Here is a 23,494-nt window from a genome sequence, read left to right on the forward strand (position 1 = left end):
GCCAAGAGCGCTTATACTGCGAGCGTTGTTTCAAGTGGAGATCAACATTTATTTGAGTTATTGATTGGCATGAAGTAATCTGATAATCTTTACAGTACAATACTTGCAGGGTCCTCGCGTGGCTGAAGACTTAATTCCCAGAATTATTCCTAATGAGGTAGGAGGGGAAGTCGGCAAGGCTTTTTTTCCCTGTCGATCGTGAACTCTAAGCTAGTAAATCTTCTCAAACGTTCTCACGGACAATATATGTACTGTACTGTACAGACAGGTATATATTTTTTGCCCATTAAGGTATGTACATACAGTACATGTATCTGTTACTTGAGACGATTATAAAAAAGTAACCCTGGTAAAACTCAACTATCTCGTTGTGAGAAAACATTCTTTTTAACACATGTAACTGTAGCAAGTGACAGTATTATCAGATACAAGGTAGAGAAACGATTAATTCCTTCTCGACTCGAGGACCTTGGAGACTAGCCGCTTATCAGATTATACCAGGGTACCCGTATACTATGTTATAGCATACCATAGCTCATTCTATTAAAATCAAATGAATTGCGCAAGTAGGTAGGAGTGTTTACGCTTGAATACACGTATATTGAATATGCTATATGATCATGAAGCTGTCCAGTTGGGACTTGAGATGAATGTTTTCATCTACGAGTACCTAGTTCTATCAGGAGTAGACTACATTACTACACAATGGAAGATCTAATCCTCGAGGCAAGGTCATCAGCAGGTAGGGCAGGCAGACGAGATCTGCCAGCGAGATGGTTGCCTTGTATAGCATACCTGCTTTCTTTGGTGTGTACAATACATCTCTCTCGATCTTCTCCATAAGAGTATGGCTAGAAGGCACGCTACCAGACTGCAATACTGCCCATGTCCCTTAGCACGCATGCACAGCAAAGTGAAATTGCCTAGAGTAAGAACGAATATTTTCGTTCGCTTAAATTCACTCACCAGAGGTCCTCATCTCCGTCCTATCCTCCAGAGCAAGGATTCTGCGCTGATCTCCTGCGTTCGAGTGGATCCTGACCCTTGGTCAATTGTTTTCGTATAAGCCAGTTACTTTGCCATCCGGTGCTCCGACAGCCCGCTGTCACAGCCCACCGTGAGTAACTACTTAGTTCTACGCCTGCCGTGGTATTGTCGAGGTGATATTCTGATACGTAATCGATACCAGTCCGATCAGTGGCAGGAACCGGGTTATCGTCTATCAGCGATGTAGTAATATATTACTGAGATATCTCCATCTATCTCATGTCAGTAGTCGTGTTTGTTGATTGCCCTCATCATGCTGGGAAGGATATTATCGTCGATCCAGTGCACACTGGCGCAGGCACAACCTCAACCACAGCCACAGCCAAAAACGCAGCCAGACAACCACCTCAATGTCTACATCGGACCAGACTCCCTCCAGAAATACTTCGACCCCGACTGCCAGCCTCCGCTCCCGCTGGTCGAGATCCCCCGCCATCTGAACCCGTTCTACGACGATGGCGTGCGCATCTACGCCAAGATGATGAGCATGCACCCGGCCAACAACGTCAAGGCGTTGCCTGGTAGGTCCATATCTGCCAAGTATACAAGCTGCAAGCTGACGGCTTAGCCCTGAACATGCTGCAATCCAGCGTCTCGCCCTCCACCCGGACCATCGTCGAGTACAGCTCCGGCTCGACCGTCATCTCGATGGCCATGATCGCGCGCATCTTCCACGGCATCGACGACGTGCGCGCGTACCTGAGCAATAAGACGAGCGCCGCCAAGCTGCGTCTGATGCAGTTCTTCGGGCTCGACCTGACGCTCTTCGGCGGGCCATCGCAGCCAGAACCGCTGGATGAACGAGGCGGCATCCAGAATGCCCGAATGCAAGCGCAGAAAGACGACGCCGTCGTCAACCCGAACCAGTACGAGAACGACCTCAACTGGCAGGCCCACGTCCGCTGGACGGGCCCGCAGATCTTCAGGCAACTCCCGCACATCAACGTCATCTGCGCGGGCATGGGCACGTCCGGCACGATGACCGGCCTGGGCACGTACTTCAAGCAGACCAAGCCGTCCGTCTACCGACTGGGCGTGTGCACCGCGCCGGGGGATCGAGTGCCCGGTCCGCGATCGTACGCGCTGCTGCAGCCAGTCGAGTTTCCGTGGCGGGCAGCCGTCGACGCGATCGAGGAGGTGGGATCGTACGACTCGTTCCGGGTCTCGCTGGAGCTGTGTCGGGCAGGGTTGATCTGTGGACCGTCGTCGGGTTTCAACCTGAAAGGACTGTGCCAGATGCTCGACAAGCGCAAGCAGAGCGGCTCTTTGAGCGATCTGGCAGGGCCCGATGGACTGGTTCACTGCGTGTTTCTATGCTGCGATCTGCCGTACCAGTATATCGACGAGTACTTTTACAAGCTGGGGCCGGAGAAGTTCCATCCGATCAAGAATGAGGTAGGCAGCAAGCCCTACAGTACAGATTTCCTTGATACTCTAGGACTTTTGGCTAATATTTCCTCAGCGACTGACACAGGTCGATCTGTACCGGTACGACGAAAGCTGGGAGCAGAATCCCGCCGACGTGCTGGGCAGTTTCTTCGATTCATTATCCTCGTTTCCCGTGGATTCAGCTATCAAAGCCAACTGTTCCGTCATCGATCTCCGCCAGGCAGCTGACTTCGAGACCTGGCATCTCCCTGATGCCGTGAATCTTCCTCTTCGCAGTCTCGACGCCGACACGGCATCGCCATTCTTCGACCCGGTCGTGCTGGAGGCCCAATGGCGGGAACTCGACAGCCTGTTTGGGTCTGGATCTCCAGCACTGTCAGCCGTCAGCGGCCGCAGGATCCTGCTCGTCTGCTATGGCGGGGACACGGCGCGGGTGGCCGCCAGCGTGCTGCGAGCGCGAGGCGTTGAAGCGTACAGTGTTCGAGGGGGGTATCGAGCATTGGACCAGCAGCAGAAGAAGGGCACGGTTTGAAGTCTACTGATACCCAATCGGCTGATTAGAGGTGGTTTTCCATTATCAAGTTATTCGCACTAAAGAGAATACTCCGCACCTGTCATTATGACGTTGTCGTTATTGGCGTTGTGCGTGATGTTTAGTTTTGTTTAGTAAGTTAGGGCATGGATCAGTGACAAACCACAAGTATGTATTCAAGTTTACCAAGACAATTGATTAAGGTTATGCTATTGTTGCTGAATCATCCCAGTTAGATTGATCATTATTACTCTCATTCAGATCATGCAGTTAACTGCTGGCAACACGCGCAAATCTGCTCATCAAAGCGACCCACCGATGAATAATAATTGCCTCGTGGTGGACCCGTCATGCTTGCATCTGGCAGGGCCATGTGGAAGGGATTCATATTCAGTTCTGACGATAAGACTAGCGGCCTTAGTGCCTAAAACTTGCTCAATTGTGCTCTGCAGCAGGCGGTGGGTTGGTTGGGTTACAACGGCTGTATTGAGTGCTTCACTGTAACGGCTGGGATACGCATATGCTCCCTATCTCGAGGAGGTACTGGATTAATTAGGATTACATGTAATTAATGATAGTACGTCGATTACAGTACGTACTGGGATCATCCAGCCCTAATGGATATTATTATTACGCGCTCAGACTCGACTGGAGTATTGAGTCTTGTCACAGACCGTTTCGCTTGTTTATCGACAGTCTTGGTTCAGATTCTGGCAGGCCGTTGGTAATTCTTGATTAATTACTGGCACTTGTTCGGAGAGAGGGTCAGAGCTGTTTTCTCTTTTCTCGTGCTTTCTTTGTTTTTCTAAAAAAAAAAAAAACACCATCTACGTACGCATATACCGTCCATATACATACATACATCTTTCATCCGCCATGCAATGACTGATACTACAGCATTTCATCCTTTTCACATTTCAATTCTCTACTGAATCTCCCTACCCGACTCTCCCAGAAATCAACGTCAAAATGGACATGTCAGGCTCGTCCGGCACCCCATGGCTGGACCAGCCCGTCATGCTGCACTCGTCGCGCGCCGACAAATGCACGCTGACACCGGCACAGTGTGCCTATCGCAGCGGACACTGGAGATACTGGTTCGTCAGAGCGGTTTTGTTTGTTGACCAAGTGCAGAAAGCTGATGATTGTATGTATGTATGTGTTTCAGGTATCAAGCCGATCATGTGTATGGCCTCGCGACGATCTACTTCACGTGCGCTGCCATCGGCGTCTTCGCCCTTGCCCACTTCTTCTCCACGTATGCGCCGCCGCGCCTCTCGAGGAACAGACTCAGCAATTCGATTAGAGCCGTTCTCCGGTATTTGTCCTATCGAGGAGTCCCCTCCGTTCGGGCGTGGTGGTCGCCTGGCATCGGCGTGACCCTGCTGATTCTGGCGGGAATTGCGTACTTTTTTGGTATTTTTCTTTTCTCGAGATAAATCAAGCAGATTAATATCTGCTAATATGTATTCTGCAGGTTTAATGCTCGGCCCCAAGCCTTACTACTGGCCCACGACAGCCAACTTTGGAAGCAGCCCGCCCATCGCGACCAGATCGGGGTGGATGGCTCTGGGCTTGCTGCCTTTTGTCCTGTTCGTGCCTTTATCGCAAGGATGGTCTGGATATGGACTGATCCTTGGATAGGGCTCTGTCCGCCAAGGCCAACCTGATCTCTGCCGCAACGGGCATCTCGTACGAAAAGCTCCAAGTATGTCGGTCAGATAGGATTCTAAGAGTCATACTGACTGATACTCATGACAGATCTTCCACCACTGGACCAGCTACGCCATGTTCGTGCTGGCCCTGGTCCACACGTTCCCCTTCATCGTCCACCACATCGGCAAGGGCGACATGGTCATGCAGTGGAAGACCCAAGTCACCTACTGGACGGGCGTGGCGGCCATTATCCCGCAGGCGTATCTGACATTTATGTCCTTGCCGTGGATTCGGTAGGATTTCCGTTCGTTATATGAAGACAGAGGCTGACGCATGTAGAAACCGCTACTACGAGTTCTTCAAGGCGACTCACATCCTCGCAGCCGTCGTCTTTGTCGTCTTTTTCTTTTTCCATTGCGATTTTCGGCTGACCTCGTGGTACATACAGACGCCTCCGTTTTTAGTTGTGCCTTGCTAATTGATGCGGAGGGACTACTTCATCGCCACCGGCTCCATCTACTTCTTCTCTCTCTTCTACTCGGTCGTTCGAACGCATCTCTTCCACGGCCTGCACACCGCCACCCTTACTCTCCTCCCCTGCGGTCTGCTCGAGGTCCGCATCCGGACCATCATCTCCTGGACCCCCGGCCAGCACGTCTTCATCCGGTTCCTGACGCTGGGCATCCACAGTCTGACCGCGCACCCCTTCACCATCTCGTCTGCAGTCCACGAGACGGAGAAATGCGGCCATCCGTCCGAGATGACCTTCTACATCAAGCCCCGTGCTGGCATCACCGCGCGGCTCGCAAAGCTGGCTGAAGCCAGGCCCAATATCAGCGTTCGCGTATTGCTGGACGGCCCCTACGGCGGCGTCAACACCGACGCGGTGAGAAGAGTCGACACTCTGCTCGTCGTGGCCGGTGGCTCCGGCGCAAGCTTTTCGCTGGGTATTGTCGACGATGCGTTGAGGAGGTGTCACATCTACCAGAAGACGGGGCAACGTATCCAGATCGTCTACGCTAGTCGTCAGAGGGCCGTCGCAGAATGGTACGCTCGGGAGATGGAGTCGTTGCTCTCGTCCAGCGACAGCGCATCAGAGGACGACGAAGAGAAAGAGAACAAAAACGTCTCCGCGTCGATATATATCACCTGCAACGAGTCAGAATCACCATCAGAATCAGATTCTACCGCAGAAAAGACCATCCCTACAAAACAAACTCCCACTAGCGAGAACAACACAATTCAAATCTACAAAGGCCAGGGACGACCCAATCTCCAAGCAATCATTTCGTCGTGCTCTGCCAGATGTAAAAACATTGGCGTCGTCGTCTGCGGTCCTGTGGCCATGATCCAGGATGTCCGCGACGCCGTTGCAGAGGAGCAATTGCGGGTGTTGAGAGAGAAGAATCAGAGGACGGAGGTTTATCTTCATGCGGAGTATTTCTCGTGAGTTTTGTCCTTGTCTAGATATAGAAAGAGAGAGAGAGACTAACTATGACTTTATCTTTAGATGGTGAAGGATGAGGGAAACAGCCATGTCAGCTATTAATAAGTTACATATATGCTTACCTATATGTATGTATATGATTATATATACATGTCATTTCGCTCTTGCATATTACTGTTGCACACACAAACGAGAAGTCAAAGGCAGAGACTGGTTAGAGATAGACCAGGCATTCATGGCTGATACATTCCCAGAAAGGAAAAGCATCGCTACCTACCTAGATATGTACTGTACAGTACATAGGTGCAGATTGTCGTGTCCTATATCTATCTACACTTACCTGATTTACGTCCATCTCTTGATGGTGATGGCAGGTGGATCGTTGTCGAGACAGTTGGGAGTGTCATTTGGATTGATATCGTGCAGCTTGCTGCAGCTGCAGCAGCAGCAGCTGTGTAAGTACAGTACGTACATGCAGTATAGTACAGAAGGATATGTAGGTATGTACTGTACATTACATAAGGCATAATAGTAGGTAATAAGTACATACATACATGTATTGATTGATTGATGATTAGATCAGGGTAGATCCGGGATATTATCATTCCTAGGAACTCTATACAGCCATTTATTATCATATAATGCATTCAATTCAGGCTTGCCTGAATTGAGTGAGAGAGGCTGGGTTTTCCAATCAGTCAGTCAGTCAGTTAGTCAGTCAACTTATCCAAGGGAATAACTGGCCGACTGACTGACTGACGCTAGCAGAGTCCAGTAGTCGTGTCACCTTCTTCATCTCGATGGGATATGGGGATGAAGCGTACACGGCTGTGTCAAGCTGATTATCCGTCTCATACGTTAGTATACTGTCTTGGCCATCATCATCCCTTTCTGCTTGCTCGGTGGCATTGTCGGTGAATTGACGTACAGTACATGTTGTCATCATTGTATGTGTGCGATATTTTCATCCATTCGCTTGATCATTTGCATTCCTCTCCTTCCCAGCACTCTCTTCGCCTTCACCAGTCCTCTCCGCAAACAGTGCCCGCAGCTGGTAGGCGTACAACTCCGACTCCTTGATCTTTGCATCAATGATCTTGGACATATCGCCCACAGACCAGTACGGCGCAAATACCTCCTCAAAGTCGGTAAACGCTTTCTTCTCGCTGCATGCCTTGACAAAGCACGGCTGAATCTTGTCAAAGAAGAGGTTGTATAGTCCCGGCGGGCTGTTCAGGGCGGAAAAGTACCAAAAGTTGCCGACTTGCCAGCCTCGATGGATGGCGTTTGTTAGTGGGGTAGGACAGGTATCGAGGCTGGAAAACGTCTTCATCATCATCTTCTCTTCCCTTTCGAAAATATACATAAACTCCTTGCGCACGCGGGCGTATTCCTGCAGCGCCGTGCCTTCGAGGGTGTCGATGCCCTCGCTGGTCAACCAATACGGTGGATGGATCATCTCGATGGGAAGAGCACATGCCCACTCCAGGTCGATCAGTTTGGTGATGTTCCAATCCTTGTCGACGAAGATATTGCTCTGGTGGAGGTCTGTCAGGGAGAGGACAAAGGGTCCGTAACGGAGATCCCGACAGGCGTAGTGCGGAAGCACGGCTTTCATCATCGTCAGCGCCGACAACTGCGCCTCCCTGTCATCCCTGTCGCGGATAGCGTTTGGTTTGTGCCGGATGATGCTGTCATGACACGCGAGGAGATCGAGGTAATATGCTTCCGTCGCGGGATACGTGAGGGTCCTGGCAATGTTGGTAGGGATGCCCTCGTTCTCTAGCTCATGGAGCATCAGGGTCAAAGGACGATTGGTCAGACTCAGGATGCCCTGATCGTCGATTGTCCACGACGCGATCCGCGGGAGAGGGATCTGCGATAGCATAATCCGAGCGAGGTCTCGGAACAGATTCGCTCTGCGGGACGGATCGTGTCGGTGTGTCTCCCACGATGTCGAGAGCATCTCGCCCTCTTTGACGCAGTCGACAATCATATATCCGCTGGCCTCGTGGTTGTGCTTGTGGCTGACATATGGAGAAGAAAGCGGAGACCCGAACAGCCATGATGCTATTCTCCGGAAATACCACCCAAGACGGGCAAGAAAAGGCGCATTTTCCAGTGCAGTGAACTGCAAATAAAATTAGACAAGCATGAAAAAAATACAGAGTTAATTCACATACACTGCGACCTGCAAAGCCAAACCCCCAAAGCCGGGGTATTGGAACCGTAGGGCAGTTCTGCTGGATCCAGATGTACGTCGCTACTTCACAGCGAAGTTTCTCTTCCACGTCCCCTGGATAGACAGACTCGCCCAGCTTATATGGCAAGGGGAATCTGATAATCACTTTTCTGGCCGGATGCCTGCCCAAGATGTCGACTGGGATGCAGACGTTGAAACTGCCATGGATCCACTCTTTGACCTCACCTATCTTGCAGGCCTCCTCAGGAAGGCAAAGATGATGAGCCACCAGCGCTTCGATGACGCCACGGCGTTGGTAGAGGTCGAGATAGAAACTCAGCCGCTTTTCAGGATAGGATAGTTCGAGGAGGACATTGTCGTCTTTACGGAGCGCATGGGATAGGGTAATGCTCCCGCGGAGAAGCGGGAGGGAGGCTGTTGTCATTTTTTTTTGCTTCCAAGAGAGATGCGAATCTGGATGCATTGAATGAAGATGGAGAATGAAGATGTTGCTCCTGCTACAAATCGACCAGCAGAAAGAGGTGAATGAATGAATGAAGGTAGGTGCTGGTACGTCACGTGGTTCTATTCATGAAATACAGTATAACCGGATTTCTGGCCCCTTGCACGAATAAATACTTGTCAACAAATGGGCATAGATAAGTGTAGTCAGATATAGGAGGGAAAGACAGGATCATCGTTCCGGCTCTGTACTGTACCTATGTACGTGCATCGGGGAGGTTGGTAGCTAGCGATGCTTTTCCTTTCTGGGAATATATCAGCCATGAATGCCCCGTCTATCTTTTGTCAGTCAGACTCGAATCGACTTTCTCCGCCTGGAAAGGAACTTTGGAGTATATTTATTTTATTTTATTTATTATATTCAGATCAGATCTCCAGTTACATGGGCATAACAACACACAGACAAAACTGAGTGGGAAAACAAAAGGAGTAACCTGTCTAAAAGTACACAATATTGGAAGAAAAGGTTCTTCTAGCCATCACATTCGAAACTGGCATTCCTGTCGCGAGATGAAAGAGTTGCCGAGTTTAGGTAGTTGTCTCTACAACGCCGTCCTCAACCTCCGGCCGATCTTCTCCATCTCCCCGATGATCCCACCACCTGCCAGACTCCATTTCTCTCCCACCCATTCTTCCGTCACTCTCTCGCGCAGGATGCCGCTGCGCGCGAAATACTCCATGAACCCGCGGGCCTCGTCCCTGCTCAGCCCGCCCAGCGTCTGGAGCTCAAGAGCCCCTTCCTTCGGCGACTGCGGCTTGGCGGCGTTCAGCAGCTTCAAAACCCGCTCGTCCGTCTTGGCGTAAGGGTCTGGACGCGGAAACTCCGGGGACGATGGGTCCACGCCGTTCTGACGCGCTGCAAGCTGCTTCAGAGCGATTTCGAACGTGTAGACCGTAGGGTTGTTGGAGGCCGTCGTCGCGTACAGAAGAAGACCGCCGTTCGGCAGGGTCGGCTTCGCCCCGCCGGGCTCGAGCAGGGACAGGAAGTGCTTCACGAAACGAGATCGTGCGCGTGGATCGGCTCGAACTCGGCGCTGCGGTACTTGGAATCCTTCATCCAGTGGGCCAGGCCGTCCACCGTGACCAGGATCGGCGGTCGCGGCTTGAATTTCTTCTCGTTCACCTTAGGTTCAGTGGCTGTCAGTTCGGACCACAGGGCCTGGAACACCGGCCACGCAATGGAGGCGTCTTGAACACCCAGTCGAGCCAGCTCCTCGAGATTCATGTTCGGACGGACAAACGAGGCCAACTCCGGGTGTTCCTGGCAGATGCGGAGCTCCGAAAGAACGTCCTTATTGGCAAGAGCCGTGCGTTGCAGCAAAGCAGACGTCGCATCTTTCTGCACGTACTGGATCGGGTTCGTACCAGGGAGCGGAGCATAAGCAGTGTGGGAGATCACCAGATCCTGGGCTATACAAGAGTCAACATGAAATCTCAAAAATTTGGAAACAACTGTAGGAACCTACCTTCCGGCACGGTAAAGACGACCCATTTCTTCAAAAAGGCCATCGCCATAGCTTGCAGCAGATGGACGCTCTTCCCTGTTCCTCTCATCCCAGTAACGATCCTCTTGACCACCTTGCCCTTCTCCGGCCCATCGCTGATCCTCTCAAACAACCGGCCCATCTCCAACGTCTCCCGCCGCAAGACGGTCCCCGGCCGGCGGAATATGTACCAGCCTTGGGTGGGCTTGAACGCCTGCACCGCCCGCAATTGATCGAGCATCGGCACAGGCAGTCCCACGACCGAGCCGCGGAGTCGAGAATCGATCATCGTCTCGACCGACAGGTCCTGCATCCCCGGCACCTCGAGGGCGTTGGTGTTGCTGAGGACGATGCGTTTGCGGAGGGCCTTGCGCTCGCCGGGCGCCGGAGGCTTGGGTTTCTCGATGACCTTCTTCTTCTTCATGCGGGCAGACTTGGCCTGCCGATATTTGGGAGGCTCCACGCTGTTCGACTTCTTCTTCAGCGGATTCGCATATCGGGCCGCGGACGTGTGGAAGGCCGCCGTTGCGGCCGGCAGAGCGGACGGCGGACGAGGCAGCAGAGCCCGGGGCGCCGTCTGACGGAGCCCCGAGAGGCAGCCCCAGCAGAAATGAGAGACCATCGTGCTGGAGAAGCCAGCAGAGCCAGCGGAGATGGTCAATGGGGAGCTGCGCAGAAGCGTTGACAGACCAGAACGGAGCGAGCGAGCGACCAGCAAAAGATTCCGTTGCTGCCCGAAGCGGGAAAGCCGCGTTGCCGTTTGTAGCTCTCTGACCGCCTGCTTAAGGCGGCGCTGCGAATTATTGTTGCATCCGAGATTTTTCTTGATAAGCTTTATCGCAAAAAATAATTAAATTCAGCTCAAACAAAACACAGCACAGCTGCAGCCATGTCGTCGACGGAGACGACAGAGACTGCTCTGGCAGCTTCTGCCCCGGCAGAGTCAACCACAAAGCCCAAGTCAGAAAAACTGTACGCTCGCACTGAATTGGTCTGGTGAAAATGCAGCTCATCTAACCGATTTGCAGCCCCATCACCGTATCGAAACCAACGCCGTACACCTTCGACCTCGGCCATTTGCTCGCACAGGATCCAAATCCCCTGGTCATCCCCCCATCCGAGCCTCTCAATGACGTCCTCAAAGCGACCGCCCGTGACGGCGCCCAATGTCTGCTGAACCAGCTGCTCACGACATGTCCGATCACGTCGTCCCCCCAAGACGGCGTGCTGCTGACCCTGCCACCTCCCAACATCCTTCTGCCACGGCACAAGCCTCTCCCGCAACCGAAACCGCCAACCAAGTGGGAGCTCTTCGCCCGCAAGAAGGGTATCGGCAAGTACAGCAAGAAGCCGGGCGCCGCGCTGGCCGACAAGGAGCGCCGCAAGAGGCTGGTGTACGACGAGGAGAAGGGCGAGTGGGTGCCGCGCTGGGGATACAAGGGCAAGAACAAGGCCATGGAGAACGAGTGGCTTGTTGAGGTTCCGGAGAAGGAGTGGAAGAATGAAGGCGAGGGCAAGAACATCCGCACGCTGAGCCGACAAGAGCGCAAGGAGCGGATAAAGAGGAATGAGCGGAAGATGCGCGCGAATGAGCGACGAGCCAGGAAGGCTGCTGGTGCTGGTTAAATGGAGGATATAGTGGGAATAAAAAAAAGTGCTTTTGTTTGCATGTTGTTACTGTGGATTCATTTATGGCGTCTGACTGGAGTTCTTGTGTGGTGTACCTGCTGTATATAATACGAATGCCCCGGTCATGTTCAAAAGTGTTTCTTCTGCTAGCATGTTGGTTTCATTGCATGAGAATCGGCTAAAAGAATTTCTATTTTTCCTCTTGAACTTGCCAAGCAGGACAAAAGATACCATACGAGCAGCAGGCATGTTCGCGAAGGTCGGTCTCTAAGACTGGAGAATGACTTCCTACATTACGCATATGCTCCCGACGCTGACGGAAGAGGGAAAAAAAAGCATTGACACAAGGTCAGGGTTATACCCACGCCAAACTCCGAAGAAATGGAAGGAAAGGAGGAAAAGAAAGTGAGAGACGATATGTACAGAAAGCTCAAAAGGTATATGAGAGCAGAATGACTGGAGATGCTGCGATTACTCGTCCTTCTCCTTCTTCCCAAACCCAAACCAGCCACCTATTCCACTGGCTTCACGCTCCTTCTTGCGCTGCTCCCGCGCTCGCCGTTTCTCCTCCTTGTACTCCTCCCATGTTAGAGGTGTATCACGTTTCTCCTCCGAAGGTTCTTCGAGACGCTTTTTCTGCGATTGCAACTTCAGCAGCGAGCTGAGTGGCATCTCCTTGTTGGCAGGGGTCTCCGACGGCGGTAGCGCCGGTGTCACTGCTTCCTCGCCTCCGATACCGCGACACAGAGTGTGGAACGACCATTCCACAGCCTGCTCTACCGGCTCATCGAAGGCATACGGGAGCAATGGCACGACAGCCAAACCCAACTGCACGGTCACGTCAGCAGAACAACCTATGCACAGACAGCCGTCAGACAAGTGACTCACCCCAATCGGGAGCCAGGTCCGAACAAGGGAGCTTTTGGCCTCTTTCAAGGCGCGCCCCGAGTATTTCACCACGGAGTGGATTGTGAACGCGGGCAGGGCCATACTGGCGATACTCTGAAAAACTGCCCGCTTCGCTATGACCATCCGGTAGTCCTCTATCAACGGAATGCGCGTTGTCGGCCACGGTACGAGCGGATCGCTCTCCCCATCCCCCTCCGACTTCGACGAGTGGTTGGAAGTCAAGGAGCCGCCAATGTTCCCTGTCGCCATGCCTCGAATGATCTGTTGCGCTCCCAAGTCGGTCGCGTCTCGGTACGCCTCGCCCGGCGGAATCAGCACGCGACGGTTTCGCAGGTACGCCTTGTAGCCTTCGTGGGCGACATCGCCGAGAATGTATGTCCAGGAGACGGCATAGGCGCCACGAACGAGCCAGGGATGCGCCACGGGGCGAAACGACTCGCCGATGTCCGAGGTGTAGGCGACATAGCGATGGGCAGACAGCAGGAGCGTCCGGATACGGTTCGCATAGCCTGCATACCGGTATGGGGTCTCCGTCGTATCCACAGAGCTGTTTCAATAAGCGATGGCTCAGGTTAGTTGAAGTCAAATGGATGGCAACAAGTGTACGATATTTCTATACAAAAGCACCCAGAGGTTGCGGGGTTTGGACAGCGCGGGGAAGCCGCCGATCGCTCCAAAGAGCACAACGGCAAGAAACAGGAAAATGGGCGCGTACTATGGGGAATACAGCTCATCGTAGTAGTCGTCGTCACGGTCGACCAGCTGCTGCAGCTGTTGAGGGAGCTTCTCGCGGGTGATGTGCTGCTTGCTGAAGTCGGGGCGAGGCTCGTCGCGGACATGCGCGACGCCGTCGTCGTCCTTCTTATCGCCCTTACCCCAGATCATCGCGACGGCAGTGTGGAGAAGAGGAACATGCAACGGATGCGGAGGACAGTACTTCTTTGCAGAACTGCGAGTTGAGTGGGAGAAAACGGTGTGTAATTAGGGAGCTTGGCTTTTGCAGGGGAAGGCTAAGCTAGGCAGATGCAGGTTAAATGGGCAGGCATGTCACGTCCACAGCAGCCTGGCATCCGCACGCGGCATCCGAGGAAGACAGGGCGGATTTACGGAGGGAGAGCGTACAGCCGGGACGGCATATCTGGGGCAGATGATGCTGGTGGCTGAGCACGGCCAATTCCATTGCAGTGCCGGTGCCAGGTCTAGTCTGTTCTATGGAGACGATGCACCAGCGCTCCTCCATTCTGCCCAGCGCGCAGGCATATCAGTCCATCTCGTGCTCGCTGGATATACAGCGGACTGCAGCTGCGATGACCTCACTCTCGGGGAATTCGGGGAAGCTCGGATGTTCTCGGGTGACCGCTTAGTCAGCGTCATGTGATGTCATGTGATGTCCGTGACGCGCTTGCCGCTTTCGGCTAGACCGCCAAGACCGCTCCTGCGAAAGCCGGCAGCTTCGCTTTCGTCGTGATCTCCGGTTCAGCGACCTCCTCCAGCCCTTGTGTCCCTGCCAGTCCCTCTCTGCTCTGTTACGCGTCTCAACCGACACTTCCCCGCCACAATGGTTGTCTACTACCAGATCGCTGGCCGCAAGGTCGGCTCTCACGTCGTACGTTGGCCCTGCAGGATCATCATCTGCCCTGCTGTCCTTTCAATCGCCAGTCCACGACCTGCCATTGTCCTGCACTTGTTGAACTGACAATGCTCCCCGTATTCCTATAGCTCGCCATGGCCACCCTCGGCAGTCTCTTCGGCGGCGTCTGGCTCTCCACGCGTGGTGGAGACAAGAAGAAGCAGCAGGGTCCTCCGATCAACGCCTCCTCCAAGGATGAGGAACAGTTCATCCAGTACGTCTGCCGTTGTTTTAAAATAGGCGTGAATCAATTCGACGATGCTAATGACTGTTCACGTTATCTACAGGGAGTTCTTGAAGAACACCGAGGCGGAGGAGAAGAAGGCTAAGCAGTAAGCCTTCACGAACAATGCGACGTTATGTGCGAACCATAGGCTCTGGAGAGAATGGCCGATGTTTAAGCCGTCGCTGCGTGATGACCCAGAGAATGGAATGAATGAGCCTGATGGGAGCATTGCTTGTCGACGGCGAAGCCTAGTGCAGTGGCTTCCTGATCTGGATGCCTGGCCAAGTTCAAGATGGACTGTACATATAGAGTTATAGAACGAATGGTTTGACTTGTCGTCTCCAATGGCTATAACACGGTTCATTCCAAACGACGCCGGTAAGGCTGCACAGATGAAAGCAGCCAACAAAATTGTGAAGACAGCCAGAGGCTTCACAACACAAGTCAACATAGTAAAGCGCTTCCGCTGGCCCGTAAACTCTGCGAGGCGGTGTAGAATTTCAAGACAGACAAAATAAGAATGTAAATTATCGCAAGATTGACAACGAAGACCAGAGCATATCGTTGCTGTATTATTGAATGGTGTAAGTGGGTGTTGTGATTGGCCAGTGTTCTAGAGAGCCGTGATACAGACAGGCCTCGAAAGCTTCAGTTTTCTTCGTACTTGCCCGTCATCACAAATCCGCACCATTCGGCCATTGCGCTCCGAAAACCTTATATAGCAAACTCCCAAGGATAATCAACCCTCTTCTGACCTGCTTGACACGCGCGTAGCCGCCAGACCAGACCATGAAGCCACTGCCCTTCCCTTACGCCCTCAACATCGGCACCGACGTCGTCCACCTCCCCCGCATCCTCCGCCTCATAAGCCGGCCTCGTAGGAAAGGGAATGAGAGCTACCTCGAGAGATTTACGCGTCGCATCCTCACCCAGCAGGAGCAGCATGATTTCCACGCTCGATTTTACCGCGACAACAACACCTCTCCTCGCGGGCCCACGATCACGACGGAAATGGCGCGCTGGCTGGCCGGCAGATTTGCCGCCAAGGAGGCAGCACGCAAAGCGGCTCCGGGCGGCGCAGCGTCTGTCGGATGGAAGAATGTCCTCGTGAGAACGGAAAACTCGGACTCCGGTTCTGATGGTAGTAGTAGTGGTCGGCCGGAGGTGGTGTATCTGGGCGATGGGGAGGGTGACAGCGTGCGGTTGGGGAAGTTGTCCATTTCCCACGATGGCGACTACGTTGTTGCGACTGTTCTTGCGGCTGGTTGAATTGGATGATGGTGCTGCTGAGGAGGTGTCTATGATGGTTGCGACGTCTACAGGTCATGCTTGCTTGCAACTGCCATGGCTCTGGAGCAAGTCACAGAGGTCATTGACATTTCACCTCCAGAGATATGATGCGTCTCAACTCTGGTCGATAATTTAAATCAAGATCCTACGGACTTGCGGTATTTACCACACGAATCCTGTGCTCAAAGCTCCAAATTGCTCGGTTCGAATGAGTCGACGCTACAGCTGTGCTCCCAGGAGTGAAATTACTGGAAGCTTACGAAGGCTTTATTTGCACAGAAGACTTGTTGCAAGCAATCAAGTCCATGAAACTCTTGTCAGATCATCTGAACGAGTGACGCTTGAAGCAATTTTCGTCCAATTATTTTTGGACCCGTCTAACCAGTAAAAAATACCAAACTCTACAACACCCAAAGCTGCAGGATTTTTAAGTCATTCGTGGATAATTTATAACTGGTCATAAGCAAAACTTACAATAATCTCATGCCATCTATGTAGGAGTACGTTTCAAGAAGCGACTTCAAAAAAAAAAAGCCGAGTCTAAACAAGACATCACAATTGTTCCTGCCATTTAATCATTCCGAGATATCGGCGTTTGGCGGGTAGTCGTCCACCCAATCAATCAGCAAACACCATCCCACCCATTTTATGCCCGTCCAAAGCCCCTCGGGATTTTCAAATCGATTCCATTTACCTAGGTAGTAGATTCCTGCTTTCCATCTACTCTACTGTTTCATCTAATAATTAGAAAGACTTGTGCGGTTAATCTCGTTTCTGGAGAGAAGAAAGGTACGGTAGGTTTGTTCGTTCTTGCTGACTCATTGCAATCGAATATATTTTTATTTTATTCGCATGCCCATCTATCAGGATACCAAGATGGATGTATAGCACAGAAAATATGAATGAGATGGTGGATGATGTGCTTCTTTCCTTTTTTTAAAAAAAATTGGGTTTAATGTCATCTTTTTTCCTTATTTATACTGTTTGATTAGTAGTCTTTCTTTTCGACTGTGGGCTTCTTGCTTTTCAATGAATTGAATGTCTGCGCTATATCCATTTCTTTCTTTCTTTCTTTTTTATTGATTGACTTCCAACTATGCAACTCGCAAGACGAGTGTCTTAATACTATTTTTTTTCTATCAAACATGCTGACACAAGCAAAGACGATAAGTGAAAGCAGGCAGGATGCCATTCTCGCATCACAGCCATTCGGGCCAATTCTGCCCCGGCCACGCGAAGAACTCCCTCGAGGAGGTCATCCAGGCCGCGATCGCGCAGAAGATGCAGGTTTTCTGTCTGACGGAGCACATGCCGCGGGGGAAAGAGGACTTTTATCCGGAAGAGGTACGCACGTCTTCACCTCATTGCAATAAACGATCGATCGATCAATCAACGATATGACAAACAGCTTACATATTTCTATCTGCAGAATGAAGAAAACATCACAGAACAATGGCTGGTCGAAAACGAAGCCGCATTCTTCCGCGAGGCGTCGCGGCTGCGCGACAAATACGCCTCGCAGATCAAGATCCTGATCGGATTCGAGATCGACTGGATCCGTCCGTCGTCGTTCACCCTCATCCAGCAGTCCCTGTCGCGGTTTCCCTTTGAATTCTTCGTCGGATCCGTGCATCACGTCCACACGATCCCGATCGACTACGATGGGCCCATGTACGCCCAGGCGCGGGAAGTTGCCGGTGGAACGGACGAGCGGCTCTTCGAGGACTATTTCGACGCGCAGCTCGACATGCTCCAGCAGCTGAAGCCCCTCGTGGTCGGCCACTTTGATCTCATCCGGCTGAAGAGCGATGACCCGAATGGCAGCCTCACGCGGTGGCCCGGCGTGTGGGCCAAGATCCGCCGGAATCTCGAGTTTGTGGCCAGCTACGGGGGGATGCTGGAGCTCAACTCGGCTGCTCTGCGGAAGGGCATGAGCGAGCCTTATCCGAAGGCCGAGATCTGTAAGGTAGATCCTATCTTACATCTATCATATACACTGCTCGCCATGGCAGCTGCATTGACATTTTTTCTTTCAGGAATTCCTAGCCATGAACGGACGTTTCTGCCTGTCCGACGACAGCCACGGCGTGCCCCAGGTTGGGCTGAATTACCACCGGGTCCTCGATTTCATCGACCAGGTCGGCATATTGACGATACATTATCTCGACTTGTCGACTGCAGAGGAGACAGGGACGGACAGTCGATTCCCTCGCACCCAGATCCGGTCGATTTCTGTTGCGGAGCTGAAGAAGTTGCCGTTCTGGTTGTAAAAAAAAGCAAGTCTTACCGCAGGAATGATGTTTCATTAGTATAAGGTCTGAATTGGTCAGATAGGCAGTCAGATCCGCGTCGGAAACCTACATAATACTGCAAAAGCATACTTCTGCATGAGAAATGCCTTATGCATGCATGGACTTGAGCTCTGACATACCTGACTGGCCTGACCTGATCTGACCTAACTGAAGTATCCTTCACGCATGATTACTGTGGCAGTGTGATTGAAATGATATCCTATAGATCAACAGCATGAATGCGTTTGTATGTATATACATACTGAGTACGTTAGGAAAGGCAACAAAAAAAGCAGGAAAAATACAACTGAATACCATTCCAATCGCATACAACATACATACATAGCCTCGAATAAGTAAGCAGAGTGGACATGGAACGGACACGAACATAGAAATGTCGTACAGTACTGTACAGTCCGTCAATGGGTGTCTTATTGGACTGTTCTTTTCTTCTTTCAATCAATCAGATCAGATCAGCTCAGATCAGATCAAATAAGTCCATGTCACGGAATTGGACGGTTAGTATTGAGTATTTAATTAAATGAAATAATACATGGTAGATAAATACAGATATTGTATATATATATATCATGCCCTGGGCAGGTCACAGACAGGTAACCTTCCCTCCTCTGTACTCTATACTCTGTACAGTACACCCCCTATTATTGTATGTACTGTACTCTGTTTAATTAATATCAATGAATGCAGGAGAATTTCTTTTCATCTAGATACTCTGCGGGACATGACATGACATGTCGATAATACCTAAAACATAGATATCAATTAATTAATTAATTCATTCATTCATTAACTACCGTCAAATATAATATCAATCCTAATACTGAGCGCGGTAAGTACTGTACATATGTATGTACATGTACCCAGAGAGCATAGATATATCTATCTATCTATCTATCCATATAATGAATAAATAGAATAGAACAGAATAGAATAAATAATATCAACTAATCCAATGGCAATAATAGCATTCAAACAGGCCCCTGGTCAGTCAGTCAGTCAGGAAGCCAGGCAGGTACATACATACCTAATTTAATTTCTTACATATGTAATCATTTAATTCATTTAAAATTAATTAAATTAGTTAATACATTAATTAATTAATTGTGTCAAGACAAAATAAAAAAGAAATCATCCTCGCTACCTACCTATCTGGTAGGTGGAATAAAATAATTCATTTTTTTCCACCCTTGCCTTGCGGATTTATCCGGACGAATAGACAGACAGGTTGACAATATTAATTATTAGTAGATATTAGAAATACGGACAGCCTGTGGAATGAGTGATCGAATGTCTTTTTTTTTTGGATCGCTTCGTCTGTGTGTGCGTCTGTCTTTTTCTTTTTTCTGTCTTCTCTCTTTTCTCGCTTTCTGTTTGCTTGCGTGCTTGCTTGATGGGAAAATCGAAATGGAGAATAATAAATTAATAATGTGGCTTGCGAATCCGCGGAAACACCAGAACAAAAAAAAGTTGCAGGGGAAGGAAGGAAAGAATTGATTCTTCAGTCGACTCTAGTAGTTCACTAACTATTAACTAGCTAGTCGACATTAGAGATATCATGGCTGAAGCCTCCCAACCCCTGCCGGTGTTGTCATCGTCTAGACGGACTTGTTGTTGATGCCCAGCAGCTCGACCTCACTGGATAAAAAAGCGATGATTAGTTAGATTAGTACGACAATGACTGCAAGACTGGCCACACGGTCCGTGACAAGTGGCCAGGTAGGCTGCAGCAGCACTTACAAGACGAGATCGGAGTTGGGCGGAATGACGTTTGGGAAGCCACTGTTGACAGAGCAGGTCAGTACGAAAACCAACAGGTCGCATGTTCTTCGTCATAATGTAGTTCGCCTCTCAGTGCTGCCTGAAGAAGCAATGCTGAGGACATGATGGCTTCCCGATTGGCAATGATAAGAGGGATGGCTAAAAGAGGGGCCCCGGAAGAATGCGGAGAGCAGGAAAGAAATTAATCACGCACCGCTCGCCATACGCATATCGCCTGTACGTTATTAATTAGCAACCATCCAGTCTGGATTCGAATGCCGCAGGTCAACTCACGAATTGATGGTCAAGATGCTCTTCTCGCCCAGGCTCATCGCGCGCACGCCTTCATCCCAGCCTGCACCAGCCAATGTCAGTCACGCAAGCCACAAGCGATGCAGATCCACGTGTCGTTATTAACATTAATACAAATATGAATATGTTATTAATACAAGTATGAATATGATGAATAATATACCGACCTTTGATGACCCGACCCACCCCGATCTCCGTCTGGAGAGGGCCCCGCTTCCGCGAGGAGTCGAACCTGCGCATGCGTCAGTTCCCAGAGTCGTATGCATCAGTCAGAGGTGGCCTACTCTCTCCCCTTCTCGTAGTCGGCGGAGTTGGATGGGTCTCTGAGCCAGCCGGTGTAGGCAATTCGGACTTGGTCGCCGACGCGAGGGAAGTCCTCGCCGTTGCCGGGCTTGAGGGTGGTTTTGGCCCAGCCCTGTTCTTCGACGCTCATGGTGGGTGCGAGAAATTGTATGTAGATATTACTCAGCAGTATTGCAGGGAAAGAAGGAGGAGAAAGTAGATAAAGAAGAAGATTGTGGGGAGAGGTAAGTAAGTAAGTAAGTAAGTAAGCAGGACGAAAGACTAAAAAAGAAAGTTAAGCTTCAGGCGGAGAGTTGGAGCAGTCACCGCATCGTCAATGCCGTGCAGGTTCAGCAACATATAAAAAAAAGAAAAAAGAAAAAAAGAAAAAGAAATAAAGTGAAACAGGACCAGCGACAAGTCACTGCTGGCTTATCTCTGTGTTCATTCACAGCCCGTCGCGTCTGGTCCGGTCTGACGAGAAAAAAAAAGGCAACAGCCTATCCTATCTATCTACATAATCTAGACCTATGGCAGCCAACGCATTCATTCAACAGGAAAGTCGACATGCGCACGTCATTTGGCGAAGAGTCATAGGAAGCTCGACCCGCGGCTAGAACAGCCATCAATGATGCACACCGGGAAATCCCTAGGCATGAGTTAATTAATTAACTTTGTGCCTGTCTAGTCTACCCCGCAGGAGGAGAGGATGCCGCGGTGCTAAGACCCCGCCTATGATGCCATTGCGGGATATACTAAGGTATATACTATACTAAGGATTCTGTAAGACACTCGAGAATGACTACTAGTCACTGCTAACTCGATCCAGGAGACGGATTGTCGGGCATGCTATAATGGCGCCAGTGCCTGCCAATACCCACAAGCATAGAGGGAACCGCTTCTATCGCGGTACTATAACACAAGACAACCTGTGATCATACTACCTATTAGATGTACCTAGATAATAGGGGGAAAAAAAAGCTGCGTACTTCCAACCTTACTTAAACTTCTGTAAAGCATCTTTATCCTCCAATAAGCACAGATCAGAGAGAGCGAGAGAGAGTTACATATAGGATATAGGTTATGCAGATAGATAGACACAAAGCAAGCAAGCTAGAATTTGCAGTTCCAGATCTTCGGCAACAGGTATAGGTCTAGTTAAACCAGTTAAAACTACAGAAAAGTGAGTGAGTGCCCTGAGAGAGCATGGACATAGATAGGTATGTACAGTACATTGCTGTACTGTACTGTACATAGATAATATATAATTATATATTACATACATACCTAGGTAAGTAGGTAGGAAGGAAGGTCAGACTTTAATATTTTTTACTACTCTTGCTTGATTCTTTTCTATGTAAGTCAAGTCGAAAGTCGATTGATAGGAAACAGTTGAAGATGAAGAATTTTCTTTTCTTTTTCAAACTTAATCGCAATAGCCGTACTGGAAATGTTTCTTTCTTTCTTCTTCTTTTACATTAGAATATGAGTAAGTAATACATACCTGTGAAATCAACACTGAAAATGAAATGACTGCTTGTGACGCTGTCGCCGTCTTAGTTAGCTAAGGAAATGTCGTAAGCATGTGTAAAGAAAGATTGAACTGAATATTTACGTATAGACTCATGAATTTTTCTATTCTTATTTATGCCCTTTGATTTCTTTCCTATGTATGTAAATAGTCACTGCAGATAGCACCCTACTCCGTAAATGCTATTTTTTTAGTCTTTTTTTTCCCCCTACGCTATGATGATAAGAGTCATAGGACTATTTATTCTAGGCCATGATTCAAAGATAATCAATATAATATTTTGTTTGACGCCGTGGACAATATTGTATAGAATGCAAGACCGACGGCAAAAAAAAATAAGGTCATCACATTAATTGTTGAATCAAGTACTCGAAATAACTCACCTGGTACTAATATTTATGACTTATATAGTAGCCTATCAATCAATAAGTGTGTCTACTAGCATGTTAGGGGTCAGTATTAACTGCTGTACTTTTGCAAAAGGACAACAATGATACCGTCAACCGGCAGATATCAGTCAGATTAGGGGTTCACTAGATAACCTAGGCTTTTCTTTTGTGCCCCAGTCTGTTTGACAGATACTAAACGCTATCATCGCAGGCCTGGCCTGCACCCATTAGATATCTCCGCGGTCTCATATCTAGAGAGGAGAATGGTCGATATTAACTTAGCTTAAAGCCTGACTGATCCGGACATGAGTGAGTGGTCAGGTCGAAAGCCCAAGTTAGGATCCTATGGTAGATGACATAGGGTTCAATAGAGTCAGTCCATAGCCGGTTTGCCTGAGGAAAAAGAATTCTAAAGGCCAGAATAGTGGACGGAAGTCCCAGAATGTCATATTCCTGAAGACCGATATATATAGCCATGCTGGCCTCTGGACGGGTGCTACCATCGCTTGATCAGCTCGCCTTTTCCTACTAGCCCAGTCATATCATATGAATAGCAATAGCTAATGTAAGAGAGAAGCAGAGGGAAAGACGAATGACAAGTTCCCTTCTCCAGTCTTCTTGTAGGGCATAAAAATGTTAGTCTTGTCCTCTCTCTTATCGGAGTCTCTGCTAAGGTAAATGAATACTCAAGTTCTCAACATATCAAAGCTTGTTACTCTCTTTGCTATTACTACTATCATCTTCTTTTTCCTCCTTGTTTTCTTCATTTTATTTCATTTATGCTTGTTTGGACAGTGTTACCAGCAGTCTGAGCGTGATAGTAGTAGGGCTCAGACATTTATGCCAAGCTATCGTCGTCCATAATATATATACTGTTTCTTACTGCAAAACTCTCTTATTATCTGGCCCCTCACTCTGGTTGGGAAACAGAAAAAAAAAGCCCGATACGATAACCCAGACAATTATA

The 23,494-nt window shown here is 49.8% G+C and overlaps 9 protein-coding genes across 9 annotated transcripts; 5 read left to right on the top strand and 4 right to left on the bottom strand.

The window, feature by feature from the left end:
• Positions 1-1,300: 1,300 nt before the first annotated feature.
• T310_3855 (Cysteine synthase) lies at positions 1,301-2,968 on the top strand (the record flags this gene model as incomplete). Its single annotated transcript, XM_013473273.1, has 3 exons — positions 1,301-1,568; positions 1,604-2,442; positions 2,510-2,968. The coding sequence occupies 3 exons, from the start codon at positions 1,301-1,303 to the stop codon at positions 2,966-2,968; spliced, it is 1,566 nt and encodes a 521-aa protein (XP_013328727.1).
• Positions 2,969-3,937: 969 nt separating this feature from the next.
• Positions 3,938-6,141, top strand: T310_3856 (NADH or NADPH dehydrogenase; the record flags this gene model as incomplete). Its single annotated transcript, XM_013473274.1, has 6 exons — positions 3,938-4,115; positions 4,446-4,560; positions 4,613-4,676; positions 4,730-4,917; positions 5,114-6,070; positions 6,135-6,141. 6 exons carry the CDS (start codon positions 3,938-3,940, stop codon positions 6,139-6,141), a joined length of 1,509 nt encoding a protein of 502 aa, XP_013328728.1.
• Positions 6,142-7,035: 894 nt separating this feature from the next.
• T310_3857 (uncharacterized protein) lies at positions 7,036-8,698 on the bottom strand (the record flags this gene model as incomplete). The annotated part of the gene is made up of 2 exons (XM_013473275.1): positions 7,036-8,202; positions 8,255-8,698. The coding sequence occupies 2 exons, from the start codon at positions 8,696-8,698 to the stop codon at positions 7,036-7,038; spliced, it is 1,611 nt and encodes a 536-aa protein (XP_013328729.1).
• A 1,068-nt stretch (positions 8,699-9,766) lies between these two features.
• On the bottom strand, positions 9,767-10,881 carry T310_3858 (Mitochondrial ribosomal protein DAP3; the record flags this gene model as incomplete). The annotated part of the gene is made up of 2 exons (XM_013473276.1): positions 9,767-10,185; positions 10,242-10,881. The coding sequence occupies 2 exons, from the start codon at positions 10,879-10,881 to the stop codon at positions 9,767-9,769; spliced, it is 1,059 nt and encodes a 352-aa protein (XP_013328730.1).
• A 267-nt stretch (positions 10,882-11,148) lies between these two features.
• Positions 11,149-11,885, top strand: T310_3859 (Ribosome biogenesis protein (Rrs1); the record flags this gene model as incomplete). Its single annotated transcript, XM_013473277.1, has 2 exons — positions 11,149-11,231; positions 11,288-11,885. 2 exons carry the CDS (start codon positions 11,149-11,151, stop codon positions 11,883-11,885), a joined length of 681 nt encoding a protein of 226 aa, XP_013328731.1.
• Positions 11,886-12,359: 474 nt separating this feature from the next.
• On the bottom strand, positions 12,360-13,682 carry T310_3860 (uncharacterized protein; the record flags this gene model as incomplete). The annotated part of the gene is made up of 3 exons (XM_013473278.1): positions 12,360-12,716; positions 12,777-13,344; positions 13,525-13,682. The coding sequence occupies 3 exons, from the start codon at positions 13,680-13,682 to the stop codon at positions 12,360-12,362; spliced, it is 1,083 nt and encodes a 360-aa protein (XP_013328732.1).
• Positions 13,683-14,355: 673 nt separating this feature from the next.
• Positions 14,356-15,922, top strand: T310_3861 (Uncharacterized protein; the record flags this gene model as incomplete). Its single annotated transcript, XM_013473279.1, has 6 exons — positions 14,356-14,403; positions 14,517-14,641; positions 14,715-14,759; positions 14,971-14,978; positions 15,209-15,237; positions 15,428-15,922. The coding sequence occupies 6 exons, from the start codon at positions 14,356-14,358 to the stop codon at positions 15,920-15,922; spliced, it is 750 nt and encodes a 249-aa protein (XP_013328733.1).
• A 1,166-nt stretch (positions 15,923-17,088) lies between these two features.
• On the top strand, positions 17,089-19,348 carry T310_3862 (uncharacterized protein; the record flags this gene model as incomplete). Its single annotated transcript, XM_013473280.1, has 10 exons — positions 17,089-17,287; positions 17,392-18,209; positions 18,461-18,481; positions 18,581-18,590; positions 18,640-18,752; positions 18,795-18,848; positions 18,886-18,901; positions 19,090-19,101; positions 19,221-19,267; positions 19,337-19,348. 10 exons carry the CDS (start codon positions 17,089-17,091, stop codon positions 19,346-19,348), a joined length of 1,302 nt encoding a protein of 433 aa, XP_013328734.1.
• A 502-nt stretch (positions 19,349-19,850) lies between these two features.
• T310_3863 (Peptidylprolyl isomerase) lies at positions 19,851-20,758 on the bottom strand (the record flags this gene model as incomplete). The annotated part of the gene is made up of 6 exons (XM_013473281.1): positions 19,851-19,890; positions 19,993-20,034; positions 20,228-20,248; positions 20,308-20,368; positions 20,493-20,557; positions 20,610-20,758. The coding sequence occupies 6 exons, from the start codon at positions 20,756-20,758 to the stop codon at positions 19,851-19,853; spliced, it is 378 nt and encodes a 125-aa protein (XP_013328735.1).
• Positions 20,759-23,494: the final 2,736 nt, after the last annotated feature.

The sequence above is a fragment of the Rasamsonia emersonii genome (assembly GCF_000968595.1).
Source record: "Rasamsonia emersonii CBS 393.64 chromosome Unknown ctg1118621760087, whole genome shotgun sequence".
Classification (NCBI taxonomy): domain Eukaryota; kingdom Fungi; phylum Ascomycota; class Eurotiomycetes; order Eurotiales; family Trichocomaceae; genus Rasamsonia; species Rasamsonia emersonii.